At 39.3% G+C, this 16,976-nt stretch overlaps 1 protein-coding gene across 5 annotated transcripts in view; it reads left to right on the top strand.

The window, feature by feature from the left end:
• Positions 1-16,976, top strand: part of NEK10 (NIMA related kinase 10) — a 554,523-nt gene that overhangs the window by 287,229 nt on the left and 250,318 nt on the right. For all 5 annotated transcript variants that reach the window (XM_073678014.1, XM_073678012.1, XM_073678015.1 and 2 more), the window contains exons 24-25: positions 12,392-12,521; positions 16,703-16,773. In XM_073678014.1, the coding sequence (XP_073534115.1) occupies positions 12,392-12,521; positions 16,703-16,773 (201 nt within the window). The remainder of the gene's footprint in view (positions 1-12,391; positions 12,522-16,702; positions 16,774-16,976) is intronic.

Below are 16,976 nucleotides of genomic sequence, written 5' to 3'. Positions count from 1 at the left end.
CCGGGGGGATACATTGGGGGGTTAATTTAAAGTAGTGCACAACCCATTTAAGTACTGCTTCGCTGATTAGTCGCGCCCGGTCGGCCGCATACATATTCTAGTATACCCGATGCATTAGAATCGGGCCACCATCTAGTGTTATATAACTCATCATCTGGATAATACTGTAAATATCTCAGCCAAGTATTACAAATATCCAAAGTTTCTAAGAAAGAAAAGATTGACAGATCATGCAGCGAGCATAGTGCATCACAGCTAAATTTTAGGCCATGCTCTTAGCCACACACATTTACCTTTTCCTATTTCTTTCTCAGGCCTAACAGAAAAGCATTCACCTCCTCCCTTATAAAGGGTTTGGAGGGGACATTTAAAACTCGTCATCACTTAACAACTCATTTAAATTAAGAAAAATTGATTGAATGTGCATTTAAATTACGTTTCCTTTTAAAGGTATTGATTGAGAAGAGTAGGGATCCCGGGACATAGCCTTGAGTAACACTAATAGAGAGAGGGCGGGGTTGAAGAGGTAGAATGAGAGTCGGAGGTGCTTGCTAAATGTGAGGTATGAGAATATCCACTAGAGGGCAAGATCTTTTATGCCAAGGTGAGAGAGGATCTGTAGTAGGAGGGAGTGATTAACTGTGTCAAAGGTAGAGGACAGGTCTAGAAGGAGGATTATAGAATATTGTGTTCGCTTTTTTGACAATTAGCAGGTCATTAGTAACTTTGTTTAGGGCAGTTTCAGTGGAGTGCTGGGGACAGAAGTGGGATTGTAGGTTTCTGAAGAGTGTTTTGGATGAGAGGTGAGAGGAAAGTTTATTGTGGATGCGTTGTTCGTGGAGTTGGGAGGTGAACGGAAGTGGTGATAGGAGGCGATAGCTATATGTAGGGGTTGGATTATGGGATGACTTCTTCAGTATAGGCGTGATTGTTGTAGAAAGGAAGGCACCAGAGTTTAATGACTGGTTGAAAAGATGGGTTTTGGCTGGGATAAGCGCGGTGGTGAGGTTGGAGAGGAGGTGAGATGGGATAGATAGGGTCAAGCACACAAGTGATGAGGTCTGACTTGGAGAGACAATGAGCTAGCTTTTCTTCAGTAAAGCTGGGAAAGAAAGTTATGAGTGAAGGGCATTGGCCTGTTATGTAGAGGGAGTGTGGTGTTTGAACATTAAAGCTTTGTCTGATGTGTCAATCTTTGTTTTGAAGTATGAAGCAAAGTCTGTTGCAGAAATGAGGGAGGTCGGATGGCGCAGTGGTGGACAGAAGACGGATTTAAAAGTGTTGATTAATTGTTTGCGGTTATAGGATAGAGAAGATACACACATGGTCAAAATTGTTGGTACCCCTCGTTTAATGAAAGAAAGCCCACAATGGTCACAGAAATAACCTGAAACTGACTAAAGTAATAATAAATTAAAAATCTATGGAAATGAACAAATGAAAGTCAGTCATTGCTTTTCAACCCTTCTTCCACAGAATTTAAAAAAAAATGAAACTCATGAAATAGGCCTGGACAGAAATGATGGTACTCTTAACTTAATATTTTGTTGAACAGCCTTTTGAGGCAATCACTGCAATCAAACTATTCCTGTAACTGTCAATGAGACTTCTGCACCTCTCGACAGGTATTTTGGCCCACTCCTCATGAGCAAACTGCTCCAGTTGTCTCTTGTTTGAAGGTTGCCTTTTCCAGACGGCATGTTTCAGGTCTTTCCAAAGATGCTCAATAGGATTTACAGTAGGTCAGGGCTCATAGAAGGCCACTTCAGAATAGTCCAATGTTTTCCTCTTAGCCATTCTTGGGTGTTTTGAGCTGTGTATTTTGGGTCATTATCCTGTTGCAAGACCCATGACCTGCGACTGAGACCAAGCTTTTGGACACTGGGCAGCACATTTCTCTCTAGAATCACAGGATAGTCTTGAGATTTCATTGGACCCTGCACAGATTCAAGACACCCTGTGCCAGATGTTCCTTGAGCTTGAAGTTCACCTTTAATATCATTAGAAGTTATCCTGGGCTCTTTTGTAACCATTCGTATTATACGTCTTTTTGATTTGTCCTCAATTTTCCTCCTGCGGCCACGTCCAGGGAGGTTTGCTACAGTCCCATGGATCTTAAATTTCTGAATAATATGGGCAACTGTAGTCACAGGAACATCAAGCTGCTTGGAGATGGTCTTATAACCTTTACCTTTAGCATGCTTATCTATAATTTTCTTTCTAATCTCCTGAGACAACTCTTTCCTTTGCTTCCTCTGGACCATGTTGAGTGTGGTACACACCATGTCACCAGTGAGTATCTGTAGCCCTATATGCAGGCCCACTGACTGATTACAAGATTGTAGACATTTGTGATGCTAATTAGTGGAGACAACTTGATGTAACATGTCCCTTTTGTCACATTATTTTCAGGGATACCATCATTTCTGTCCAGGCCTATTTCATGAGCTTAATTTTTATTTTAATTCTGTGGAAGCAGGGTTGAAAACCAATGACTGACTTTCATTTGTTCATTTTAATAGATTTTTAATTTATTATTACTTTTGTCAGATTCAAGTTATTTCTGTGACCATTGTGTGTTTTTCTTTCATTAAACGAGGGGTACCAACAATTTTGACCACATGTGTGAGAGTTGTGAGTATGCCTGTTTAGCAGATGTGAGGGCCTACTTGAATGTGAAAATTGCTTTGAATGTGGTAAAGGCTTCCTTTGAGTGCTTTTTCTTTCATCGTCCACACTGTAACCTTGAACACTTAGCACAGCTTTTTTGTGAGGTTAGTGTGCCAGAATGTTGGCAAAGAGAAAGTAGAGAAGCAAGGTTAAAAGATGATCGATAAAGGTGGTGGTTGGTGTTGGTATACGATAGCCACTTGGAGGATGGAGGGAGAATGGATGTGGACAGAGTGCACTTCAAAAGAGGGGAGTGTGAGGGAGGGTAGAGGTAGGATTGAGTTGAAGATGTGGTAGTTAGAAAGGAGAAGGCCAACTCCTCCACCATGTCTATTGCCAGGGCGAGGATTGTGGGTAATATGAAGGCCATCATAACACAGCGCAGCAGGGGAGGCTGTGTCAGAGGGTGTCAGCCATGCTTCAGTGTGGCCCAGGAAGAATAATTGTGACAAGTAAACAGGTTATGAATAACATGGAGTTTGTTACAAATGAAGCAGGCATTCCATAGCGCTCCAGAGAGATGGAATAAGGTGAATGGGGATTTCTAGACTTTGGGGAGTGATGAGAAGGGGAAAAATTATTCAAAGTATTAGCTGTTGAGATCCAGGATTGGGAGATATACCACCACTAGTGAGGAGAAGCAGAAAGAAGGAAAGTATATGGAAGAAGGAGAATGCATGCCTAGTATTTGTTTTACAATCAGGGATTTAAGGTTTAGGAGCAGGTCAGCAGATGAGGTCAGGTGAAGGGGTAAGAGGGATTGTGAGATACATTTTTGCAGGGTGTTGGGGTATGGGAATAGCAATGGAGAGTAAGGGTGAGTAATAATTGTGAAGGCATATGCAAGCATGGTGAAAGAGTGTAATTGTGGATTAATGAAAAGGGAGGAGCAGTTAGCAATAGATTGTTGCTCTTAAAATGTAAATCAATCCGATCTATGTAACATTGTTTCCTGCAGATTATATACCCTTTTTAACATGACATGTTCCCTTTTTAGGGATGATCTGGTGAAAACAAGTTGTGATCTATCCACAGGATAGGTGATAACTTATTGATCAGTGGGGGTCCGACCACTGGGACCAACGCCGATTGGCAAAATAGAGCACTTTTATACCACTTTAGAATGGAGCGACAAACCTCATGCTCGACTAACGCTACATTCACTCCCTATGGGGGTGCACTACATTCATTTTTTTCCAGCAGCCCAATAGAGAATAAATGGTGCAGCTGTCTGGCATCCCACCTGTCGCTCCATATTGTAACAAAGAAAGAAAATTCCTATTCTGCTAATCGGTGTGGGTCCAAGTGGTTGGACCTTCACTGATCAGCAATTTATCACCTTTCCTCTTGATAAAACTTTACAAGCCTTTCTCTAGTATTGCTTCCTCGATAATACATCATCATACTTTACCATAATCTAAACATGTCGACCACTTTGGTGACTCTTCCTGTTTATGGAACTGACAGCGGCAGAATAGCTCATGTTCTCTTAAAAAGGCTAGATGTGCTAGCATTTCAGATGCTGCACATCTCGTATCTTCACAGCATAGACAATTGCCTTCAGATGACCCCAAAGATAAAAGTCTAAGGGGGTCAGATCGGGAGACCTTGGTGGCCATTCAACTGGTCCATGACGACCAATCCACTTTCCAGGAAACTGTTCATGTAAGAATTCTCGGACCTGACACCCATAATGTGGGGGTGCACGATCTTGTTGGAAAAACTCAGGGAACGTGCCATCTTCAGTGCATAAAGAGGGCAACACATCATCATGTAGCAATTTCAGATATCCAGTGGCATTGAGGTTTCCATTGATGAAGAATGGCCCCACTATCTTTGTACCCCATATGCCACACCACTCCATCAAGATACGAGATGTGCAGCATCTGAAACAATGGATACTGGAAGCCTGTGCTAGCATTTCTTCTGCGATGTTGCTATCAATGTGTCAAGAGTGGGAGAAGAGGGTTGCACTTTGAACACATTTTATAAGTGGTCATAAACTTGTAAAAAAACTCATGAAAAAATAAAGTTACGTTAAAACCAAGCACACCATTGTTTTTCTTATGAAATTCTCAATAAGTTTGATGTGTCACATGACCCTCTTCCGTTTGAAAAAATAAAGTTGGATCCAAAATGGCCGACTTCAAAATGGCGGCCATGGTCACCACCCATCTGGAAAAGTTTTCACCCTCCTATATTCTAATATGCCACAAAGAGGAAGTTGATATTACCAGCCATTCCCATTTAATTTAGGTGTATCCATATAAATGGCCGACCCTGTATATATGACCATCCCACCCCACCCATCCCACAGGAGACCATCCGCAACCTCATCAGGAGCATGCCCAGGCTTTGTAGCGAGGTCATACAGGCACGTGGAGGCCACACACAATACTGAGCCTCATTTTGACTTGTTTTAAGGACATTACATCAAAGTTGGATCAGCCTGTAGTGTGTTTTTCCACTTTAATTTTGGGGGTGACTCCAAATACAGGCCTCCATTGGTTAATCAAGAGAATGCCAAGAGTGTGCAAAGCAGTCATCAATGGTAAAGGTGGCTACTTTGAAGAACCAAGAATATAAGACATATTTTCAGTTGTTTCACACTTTTTTGTTAAGTATATAATTCCACATGTGTTAATTCATAGTTTTGGTGCCTTCAGTGTGAATGTACAATTTTCATAGTCATGAAAATACAGAAACATCTTTAAATGAGAAGGTGTGTCCAAACTTTTGGTCTGTACTGTATATATATATATACATATACAGTATGTATATACACATATGTACTGCACATATAATTTTATATAAAGATAACTGTTGGGCAAAATCCAAACCCACATTCCATCACAAGTTTGATTATCTTCTTCAGATTAACTACTTGAAAATTAACAGTTTAAAAAAGGTTTACCAGAATGTCTAATACATTGTACTCTTTTTTCTGAGTAATTGCCCTTGAATTGGCTTTCTTTTATAATTGCTAAGAACCAAGTCTATTTTTCTGCTATTTCAGTATAAAGATATATTTTTTTACCTTATTCAATATATTCCTTTTTAATTACATTCTGACATACGCTGGTCATCTAGGTTTCTCAGATATTTAAGTCCAAACCAAAAAGAACTAGTTGAATTGTAAGGCTAGCGGAAATATGCATTTGTGAATTCATGCTTTTCTCACAGGACATGATACTGTATACTGTAGAGAAAAAATAAGAAGTGTAAAACATAGCTAGGCCCGATGAAGAATGCCCCTCTTTCTATTTCCTGCCAATGAACAATCATTATTAGTCACCGAATAGAGCTTGTAATGATCAGCAACTCTCTGTTAGAATCTGTTTCTTTGGGACCATCCGCCATTTTGTTGTGGTTTTCTGGTTGTTGGTCTTTTTCCCCTGGTGTTGGTTTTGACTAAGGTCAGGTGATTGTATGACCCTTTATTACCCAGCACCTGCCTCCTAGTCCTTGCCGGACAACAGTGTTTATCCACGAGAGATCTGACTAGGAGGTTTGTTAGTAGTACTTTCTGTGTTTAGTTTTGTGCAGTTCTAGGATCCTCTAGTTCCGCCAGCTGAAGATTCCTTTATCCCCTTTTTCGTTTCTGCAGCTTTCTCTAGTTTCCTGTTAGGAGGTCACCTGTTTGTTTTTTTCCCAGTCCTTAGTTCTTTCAGGGTCTCCTTCCCCTCTTCCTTTAGGTTTTCTTTTGAGTTTAGTCTAGGGAACGTCAGTGGGTCTATTCACTAGGAATAGGTTGCCCACTCCACCGTAGGGCTTCAGTCTAGACCTAGTACAGGGGCAGCTTTTCTCTCTTCTGCCCTAGTGTGGAGTTGCAGTTTCATAACACTCTCTCTGACATATCGAGCCTTTCCATAAATGCCCGTCCATATAAATGACCTCCATGTAATACTATTCTTGCAGAGGAAATACCACTGCAGCTGATTATCTCCCTGATTTAAAAAAATGTGGCACTGGAGTACGATTTGATATTTTTTACCGGAACCCTTCTGTATAGGTTGAAGTCGAAGAAGCATGCACTAATTGGATTGCCAAAAATAAAAATCCTTGGAGGTCCGGTTACTCTATAGTCTAAACCTTAAAGTGTAACTAAATCTTTGATACGATTTTTGATATTTTTTTGTAATTACAAGCAGATTGTGGGGGTCTATATCCTGAGACCACATCCAATTATTCAAGACAGCGTTATGAAATTTTTGTGTTTAGTGGAAAACTATGATTTGTATTGTATTTGTACTCTCCTCTGTGAGCTCCTAAATACTGAACTGCGCACATAACAGGGGTTCTTTAAGCAGATGGTGGGGGGTCTCAGAAGGCTAACCCCCACCAATCAGCATGCAATTAAGACAACAGAAATTTCTAAAAAAATTTAACAGGTTTAGTTAGTCTTTGACTTTAAATTATGGTTGGATCTTGCTATAGCTCCTTCTTGACATCATACAACTCAATATGTTTTATATATCATTTCTACCACACAGTTGATGCCTATGGGAAAAATCTAAATTCTGTGTAATGAAATTTATAATAATTAAAATTCATACTGATATATTAATGCTCTACCGCCAGCAGACACCAAATATCAGGGTAATCTTTATGACCCCTGTTGATTATAGTTTAGCTAGTAATTGGAAATTATTTATAATACACTTATCAATTTCAATAAATTAGAAATTCATAATACTTAAGTTTTTTAGCAATGTAGTTTTCAGAAGTTACTGACCATAGAGCATTGTAATATATGCACAGATCACTCCTCAAACTGCAGTACATTTTTAGTTGAACTATATGTATTCCTACATCTTTTTTATTGAAGTAGTTATGGGATTATAATTTGGCATGTTGGATGAAGCATCTGGCAACCTTTTTGCAGGCTGAAAATTATTTATTAAATGTATTACGAGAGTTGGCAGTGCCACGCGACATATTTAATAAATAATTTTCAACTTGTACAGAGTTGCCAGATGCTTCTTCAGAACTGTAAATTTATAGGAACCTTATTGCTTTCCAAGCAATCCACTAAAAAGATTTAACATTGTAATTTACATACCTACTGAAAGAAAAGTGTTCTCTGAGTACTTCCTAAATTGACCTGACCATAATGTTCATCATAAAGTAGTTACTGAAACCATCAGTCATGGTATATTCCAAGTACAAGCCAATGAAGAATCTGGGTAACAAGCATTCACTCTCACCTATTAAGTGTCAAGAAGAGAATTTCCAGTTCTGCCAGCAGTCATGACAGATTGTAACGATGGGACCATAATGACAGTAGTTTATCTTGCTCTCCCCATAGAAAACACATCAACACTTGACTCGACATTTGTATGGATGAGTGAGGAGATAGCTATTTCAGTTTTTTGGGTACTTTAAAGAGAACCTATCATCAGGTTTTTGCACCCTAAACTATTAGCACCTACATTAAGAGGAATTAATGCTGATTAGTTCCTTACCTTTCTTGTTGAAATCCACTTTGCTGTTTGCGAGAAAACCATAGTTGAATTTGGAAGCTAATAAGTTGAAAGTGCAGTGGGTGGGCACCACACTTACAGCTCTCCTACCTCTGTCCCTATTAACCGCCTGCTGCCTGCCCAACAGGTTACTGAAACATGAGTGACCAAGAGACAGGTGGCAGCCAGTGGGTGGGGAATAGGGAGATAGACAGGAGAGTTGTAGGTGCTGTGCCCACCCACTGAACTTACAACTCATTAGCTGACAAATTTTAACTATGTTTCTTTTCTAAAACAGCAAAACGGATTTCTACAAGAAGGGTAAAGAATTAATCAGCATTAAAGCACTTCATGCCATTAATTTGGTATCCTGATGAAGGTTCTCTTTAAGTTTATGTTGTATCAGAGCTTACAAATGATGCAAGCAAGACTGTATCACAAGTCCCCCCAATGAAAACTCTTGAGTACCAGCTATAAAACCTCTCAAATGACTGTTTGCCACCATCACTTTATTTTATTTATTGTGTTTATTCACTTATATAGAGCCATTCATTTCCACAAGGCTTTACAGACATCATCATTAATTACTAATGGCAACAACAGAGCTGCGCAGAGCCACCATAATTGCCAGTCACAGAACTTACCTGTCCCTGCTCCCTCGTTTTCTTTTACAAAAAACTATAAGTTACACTGTTGACAGATGCCATCTTTCATTTTTGTACATGATTTATGTACACTTGAAATCAAAATTAATCCACCACAATTACAAATTTGGTTTATTAGCAAATTTCTGCTATATGCAATCAATCAAGTCAAATAATAATAATCTATATAGCTCAACATAAGTACCGTATTTTTCAGACCATAAGATGCACCCCAAATTTTGGGGTGGAAAATAGGAAAAAAATATTTTTTATAAGATGGGGGTCCATCTTATAGCCCAAATAGGTATCTTACCTGGGAGGCGGTGGAGCGGGTGGTCACAGGAGGTAGGGTCCCTGAGGAAGCCGGTGGCAGCAGAAGTGGAGCAATGCTGCAGGCCCTGGGCGGTAGAAGGGGGTGCCCCAGCAGCAGGGGGTTGTGCTGGTGGTGGAGCGGGATTGCATACAGCAGGGTCCCTCTCTCAGGAACCCGGCGGCGGCAGAAGCGGTGAGATGTTGCGAGGCAGATATCAGTGGTCAGGCAGAACAGAGTGCATTGATTTTCCGGTGTCTGCAGCAATCTTTCTGAAGCCGTGATCTACAGGGAAATGACCGTACGAGCCGGCGCATGCGTGGACTGGGATCTTGGCAGCCATCTTCCTGAAGCCATGGGCCTAAGGGAAATGGCTGCCGAGATCCCAGTCTGCACATGCACCGCCTCGGGCGACCATTTCCCTATAGATCATGGCTCCAGTAAGATGGCTGCGGCCGCTGGAAAAACAATGCACTCCGCTCTGCCTGACCGCCAACCCTAGCCCTGCAGCATGCAGCTGCCGGGTTCCTGAGGGAGGGACCCTGTTTCCTGCAATCCTGCTCCACCATCACAACTCCCCAGTAAGCTACATTCAGACCATAAGACGCACCCCCTATTTTCCTCCCAAAGTTGGTGGAAAAAAGTGTGTCTAATGGTTCGAAAAATACGGTGATATAACCAGGTTTTTTTTTTAATTCAATACAAAATGTCACTTTCCATGACTACTGTAGTCTCAGAATTATTCAACCCCTTCATGACAAGTGTCTGTCCTGATCAACTGCAAAGGTGATGCATAGCAAAATAGCAGTCTCTGGCATTCTTAGCTCGTTCCTCATGGGCAATGGCTGCCAATTCACTAATATTCTTGGGATGTCAAGATATAGTCGTCCAGAATGTTAAAAGAAGCGATCATTGCCTTGCTCACACAAGGAAAAGGGTACGAAAATTTAGAAAAGGTATTGAATATTTCTAGAGATAGATGAAAGCATAGCTCACAAGTTTAAAAATAAAGGAAAACTGGGTGCAGAAAATAAAAATAACAAGGAGGTTTCTTTGGATTAATAGCGCTGCCAAAAATGGAGAGAAATAAACATGTAAAAAACTTCTTTATTCAAGCTATGCATTACGAATCTTATCCAGCTCCTTCCTCAGGCTCATACAATACAGATAGTGAAGGGTGGTTGATATACCTTCCCCAATTACATCAGAAATCAGGTTTAATTAGTATACAACATGTACTATCAATCTTAAGAACAAAAATATAAAAAGGATTAACAATACCAATGTTAAACACATACTTAATACGCCCCAATCCTCTAAAAAAAATATTTTTAGGGAATCCTTAATCAAACACCTCTCACTGAATAGTATTTTCTATACATTCATTGAGGCCCTCCGGTGTTAAGGTGGACAATTGAAATATCTAATATGATTCCCTGTTGACAAGTCTCTGGAATCTATTGGATATATTCTCTACAATTTGTTCAAAATTAATACGTCTCAGACTACTGGAATCATTTTTGTGTTCCAAAAACTGGGTACATTACCTGAATGTGAGAAAAAGGAAGCTATCACAGGCTGCCTTCAGATTCCCGAGGAGGCAGGTGGTCAAAACACCTTGCGTAATTGCAAAAGACCTGCAGCAAGATTTGGTGGTGACAGCGCTGAGGATTCAAATGACACATTAAGGTGCATGCTAAATGCTGAACGACTCCAAGATGTACACCCCTTCTGACTCAAAAGTATCATAAAAATCTGCTGTAATATACGTAAAACTATATAAATATTTCAAAGAAGTTTAAAGATTCTATTCAGAGGAAAAAATGAAACATAACTTTTCAGGCTCATGGATCAGCATTTTGTCTGTAAGAGAAAGAATGAAGCGTATGCTGGAAAGAATTATGAAGCATGGTGGTGGCTCGGTGATCATCTGGTGGGCAAGATGGAGTCAATCATGTATCAGGAAATCCAAGGAGAAAATGTGATGTCTTATGTGAGGGAACTGAAGCCTGGGCATTATTTCACATTCCGACAGGACAGTGATTCCAAACATACCTCAAAGTACACAAAATCTTGGTTTTAGAAGAGGTTTTAGAAGTTACTGGAGTGGCCATCACAGTCATGTGACTTGAACCCCATAGAAACTGTTTGGTGGTCTTTGAAGAAAGCAGTTGCAGCATGCAAGCCCAAGAATATTAGGGTTCTGAAGGTGATTGCCCTTGACGACTGGGCCAAAATGTCTCAGGAACGCAGTCAGAAATTGGTGTCTGTCTATGCATCACATTTGCAGCAGATCATAACAGCCAGAGGGTCTCTACTAAGTGCAAAGTGTCATGAAGGAGTTGAATTATTCTGAGACTGCAGTAGTCATTAAAAGTGGCATTTTGTGATGATTTTGGAGAAACCACCTGTAAGACTATGTTGCGTTTTTGTTGTGCTTTTTGCTGCGTTTTGTTTATTCAAATTAAAAGCTGTTTTGCACAGTACCAGCAAAAGCTATGACTTTTCTGAAATCTCATGCACATTTTTTTTTTTTTTTTCCCGGACTGAATTGGAAAACTGCTGCTTTTTTGAAAACTGCAGCATGTCAATTTTTTCAGCGTTATTTGCATAGAAAGCAATGAGTAAGTGCAAAAAAGCAGCAAACATGCAGCAAAATCATTGCCATCAGTTTTTGCAGCGTTTTTAGTGAAAAATGCAGGTTGTGAAATTCATTTATTTTTTGTGATTTTCCCAAGTTTAAACCAAACTGTCTTGGTGTCCTCATGTGAGCGTGGCTGTTTAGTAATTTGTACAGTTTAATTAAATTAGTGATATGTGTTAAAGTAAGCTAAGCCTGAGCATCCTGACCAATGTGTTAAATTGAACAATGCTTGACCAACTCAATGCCTGACCAATGTGAGAAAGTAAATAATGCCCAAAAATGCACTGCCAATGTCTTAGGTAAACTATAGCATGGTACCACACATGACACCAGAGAGCCAGTTTTCTATTGTCTTCATACACCAGGAGACTCACAGTGAGGCGAAGCAGTACCCCTTCATATGTAAGAGATGTAGTTATCAAATTTGTTCTAATCTTTCCAACAGTATCTAAAGCTTTTAGTAGTGTTTTTACCCCTTAAGCCTTCCCAGTATTTTGGGGGTATATGGTGATATAGCTGAGATAATATCTAAAAAGCAGAGATAACACTGAAGTCATCTGTCATTGTCATGTTTACCTTTACTATTTTAGACTGCAGATGAGTACATGGATGTTCTGTATGTTTTATAACTACGTAATATTTTTTTGTTGACTTTTCACAGCCCAGAAGTTGTAAAAAGTGAACCATATGGGGAAAAAGCTGATGTGTGGGCTGCAGGCTGCATTCTCTATCAAATGTCAACTCTGAATCCACCATTCCACAGCACTAACATGCTGTCCTTGGCAACCAAAGTACGCAGGTTTGAATGGTCAAGATTTATATCTTTACAGTCTATCACCAGAACAGACTCTTAGGCTATGTTCACACGTAGCGTTTTTGCTGGGTTTTTTTCTGTAGCCAAAACCTGCTCTCTTGGCAGTAAAAAGTGCGGCGTTCAAAATGCCCAGTTTTCAGTGTTTTCGCCACATTTCTGTTGCGTGTTTGTAGGGTTTTTGAGTGTGAATTACATGTGTGCTTTGTTTACAGTACATGTTTTATAAGGTTCGTTTTATTAATCAAAAATGCTGAAAGAATTAACATGCTGCAGATTTAAAAAACGCTGCAGTTCTCAAATTCAGTTGGTAAAAAAAAAACAAGCGTGTGCATGAAATTTCGGAAATCTTAGCTTTTGCATGTACTAATAATCAACAAACTCTGCATGCAAATCTGGATTCAGAGTAAAGAAGAGATCCACAAGTATAAAATTGTAATTTTTTTTAATCAATAAGTTAAAAAATTCAATGAATAAAAATAAAATTAAAAAGTAGAAACAGAGTTCTACCTTTTAATTTTTAATTTTATTTTTATTCATTGAATTTTTTAACTTACTGATTAATAAAAATTACAATTTTATACTTGTGGATCTCTTCTTTACCCTGAATCCAGATTTGCATGCAGAGTTTGTTGATTATGATATTGCTTGTAGTGCCATACTCTTCATATTAGACTCCTCTCTTGACATTAGGAACTGTAAAAAGTAGCTTTTAATCTGCATAAAAAGCACAGCAACAAAAATGCTGCAAAAATGCAATGTATGAACATAGACTTACAGATATTCTGAAAAAAAAAAGAGTGCCCTACAAATATGGGACACCAAATAAAAGCGTGCAGGATCACATAGCCTCAATTGCTGTATAAAAGAAAGCTATACACAGCATGTGACCCAGGTGGTATATGGGTCTCTTGCTCCCATGTAGCTTGTCGTACAGCAGCCTCATTATTTCTCTCTTAACAATCAAATGGTCACTGTTGTTTTAACAAACCTTGCATAAATCAATAGTAAAGGCGCATATAAGATATTTTGCTATATATATAAATTTACTGTAGCACAGATTCATCTCAGCTAAAAGTCTAGACCCTTAGATCAGGAATAGGACAGACATTTATAGGACATTTCATAACTTTCCCAAATTCTTATGAAAAAATATTCCCCACAAACTGCATTGAACTACTGTAAACAATTTATTATATATTTTAGGTGTCGGAGTCGGTCCATTTTATACCAACTCCGACTCCACCAAAATGGGCACCAATTCCGACTCCACAGCTCTGGTAACTGGGTGTTAAAAGTCATGTGCGCCTCTGCTTACAAGTATGGCTCCAGCCCCTTCTTTTCCAACATTTCTAAAAAATATTTGTAATACAAAAACCTTAGTTAATAATAGGCCATATTCTGATTACACATTCCCTTTGAATTAAGGCCATTCTTGGTCCTCCAGGGTGGCAGACCCACTTTGTAGCTGCTATCTGTTTATCTGTTGTTGCAGGGATGAAGTGATGATCTTGAAGGAGAAAACCCTATCTGTGAACTGAAAATTATCCAGTAGGGTGCTTGAAGAAGTGGTGTTTTTTTTTAACTTGACAGCTTCTCTATTTTTTTCATGAAGCTGTGTAATAAATGGTATAATATACGGATACATGAATGTACAAATGCAATACATACAGTGGTGTGAAAAAGTGTTTGCCCCTTCCTGATTTCTTATTCTTTTGCATGTTTGTCACACTTAAATGTTTCAAATCACAAAACAAATTTAAATATTAGACAAAGATAACACAAGTAAACACAAAATGCAGTTTTTCAATTAAAGTCTGTATTATTAAGGGAAAAATAAATTCAAACCTACAGGGCCCTGTGTGAAAAAGTGATTGTTCCCCCTTAAAGCAAATATAAACTGTGGTTTATCACCTCTTAAACCAAGTTCAATTTCCTTAGCTACATACAGGCCTGATTACTGCCACGCCTGTTCTCAATCAAGAAGTCACTTAAATAGGAACTGCCTGACAAAGTGAAGTACTGTATTTTGCAGATTATAAGACTCACTTTTTTCCTCCAAGTTTGGGAGGAAAAAGGGGGTGCGTCTTATAATGCGAACTTATGGATTTTACCTGGGGGGCGGCGTCTGATTGGGGTCGCAGGCAAAGGAGGTTGGTGGTGGCTGCGGCGGTGCGATGCTGCAGCCCTGGTGGTGAGAAGCTGCGGCCCCGGCGGTGGTGGGGCGATGCTGCGGCGTCCCCATCGGCAGTGAGCGGAGGCGAGGTTTCCTAACCTGTCCATAGCCCTGCGCTGTGCTTCAGCAAAATGGCCGCCGGAGCATGCGCCGATCGAGATCTCATCTCCCAAGATCTAGTCTCCCGAGATCTCAATCTGCGCATGCTCCGATGGCCATTTTGCTGAAGCACAGCGCAGGACTATGGAACTGTTCACCGCCGCAGCATCACCGATGCCGCAGCATCGCACCACCGCCACCACCATCAGCGGCAGTCTGGAAAAGGTTATAAAGCATTTTCTAAAGCTTTGGGACGAATCACAATGAGAGCAATTATTCACAGATGGACGGAGCCAAATACAGGACCATTCTGGAAGAAAACCTGTTGGAGTCTACAAAAGACCTGAGACTGGGACTGAGATTTATCTTCCAACAAGACAATGATCCCAAACATAAGGCAAAATCTACAATGGAATGGTTCAAAAATAACGTATCCAGGTGTTAGAATGGCCAAGTCAAAGTCCAGACCTGAATCCAATCGAGAATCTGTGGAAAGATCTGAAAACTGCTGTTCACAAACGCCCTCCATCCAACCTCAATGAGCTCGTGCTGTTTTGCAAGGAAGAATGGGCAAGAATTTCAGCCTCTCGATGTGCAAAACTGATAGAGACATACCCCAAGTGACTTGCAGCTGTAATCGCAGCAAAAGGTGGCACTACAAAGTATTAACTCAAGGAGGCCGAATAATATAGCACGCCCCACTTTTCAGTTTTTAATTTGTTAAAAAAGTTTAAAATATCCAATAAATTTCGTTCCACTTCATGATTGTGTCCCACTTGTTGTTGATTCTTCCCAAAAAAATTATAATTTTATATCCTTATGTTTGAAGCCAGAAATGAGACAAAGGGTAGAAAAGTTCAAGGGGGCCAAATACTTTCACAATGCACTGTATGTCTGACCTATGGGATGACAAGACAGAAGCCTTTACTTACAATAAAAACATCAAAGCCCGGTTATGTTATGCAAACTGGGCATCAAATATACCAAAAGCACGTGTGAAAATGTATTTTGGCTATAATTCAAGTATGTTTGGTGCAAAGCCAACTCTGCACATTACCAAAAAAACACTATACCACAGTAAAGCATGGTGGTGGCAACCATATTCTTTGGAGCTGTTTTCTGGTTGCTGGGACTGGGGCTTTCGTCAAGGTGAAGAAAATTCTGAAAAGTTCCAAATATCGGTCAACTTTGCATCAAAACCTCCAGGCCTCTACTAAAATGCTGAAGATGAAGAGAAATTTCACTTTTCAGCATGACAATGACTTTTAAGCATATCTCCAAATCAACATAAAAATTACCTTACCAGAAGAAGATCAAAGTTTTGGAATGGCCCAGACTTTAATCCAAAAGAAAATCTGTGGGTGACCTGAAGAGGGTGCTGTATACTGGAGATGCCCTCATAATCTGACAGATTTGGAGCACTACTATAAAGAAGAGTGGGAAAATATTGCCAATTCAAGATATGCCATGCTGATAGACTCCTACCCGAAAAGACTGAATGCTGTCTTAAATTCAAAGGGTACTTCAATAATATGGTTTAAGGGTGTGCATATTTATGAAACTACATTATTTTATTACTTTAATTTTCTTCTTCGACTTGAAAAGATTTCAGTTTATTTTTCAATATACAGAATTATAGGTAACATTAAAGGAGAAAAAAGTTCTGAAATGATTCTTCTTGCTATGATTTTGCAGTATACTGCAGTAAATCAAAGGTGATATCAATGCGGAATATACATACTTAGACCTAATTAAATGTTTGAACATGTTTGTTTTTAACTTATGTTTCAATATGATTTATGTGCTGCTTATTATTATTCTTGAAACCGTCCAAATCTTCCCTGTATCAGAAGTAAAGTACAGTCATTTATTTCTTTTTGTTGTAGATAGTAGAAGCTGTGTATGTTCCAGTCCCTGATGGATTGTATTCAGAAAAAGTTTCAAATACAATTAAAAGGTAATTTAAATAATTATGTACAATTTTATGTTGTTGTTTTTTTTTCACTTGCAAAAATACAAAGTTGCACTACCAGTAACACTGTGCAAGCATCATTTAATTTTCATGAAAGGGATAAAGGGATATTTTAATTTTATGTAAGTCAAGCTTAATCCCTTTATAATGAACACTTATTTACGTTTATAATTTACTTTTTGTTTCAA

Source organism: Phyllobates terribilis, unplaced genomic scaffold (genome assembly GCF_046119375.1).
Source record: "Phyllobates terribilis strain yellow unplaced genomic scaffold, ASM4611937v1 Scaffold_4__5_contigs__length_816908805, whole genome shotgun sequence".
Taxonomy (NCBI): Eukaryota; Metazoa; Chordata; class Amphibia; order Anura; family Dendrobatidae; genus Phyllobates; species Phyllobates terribilis.
Note: the sequence above shows the minus strand (reverse complement) of the source record. Positions and strands in the feature narration are given on the sequence as shown.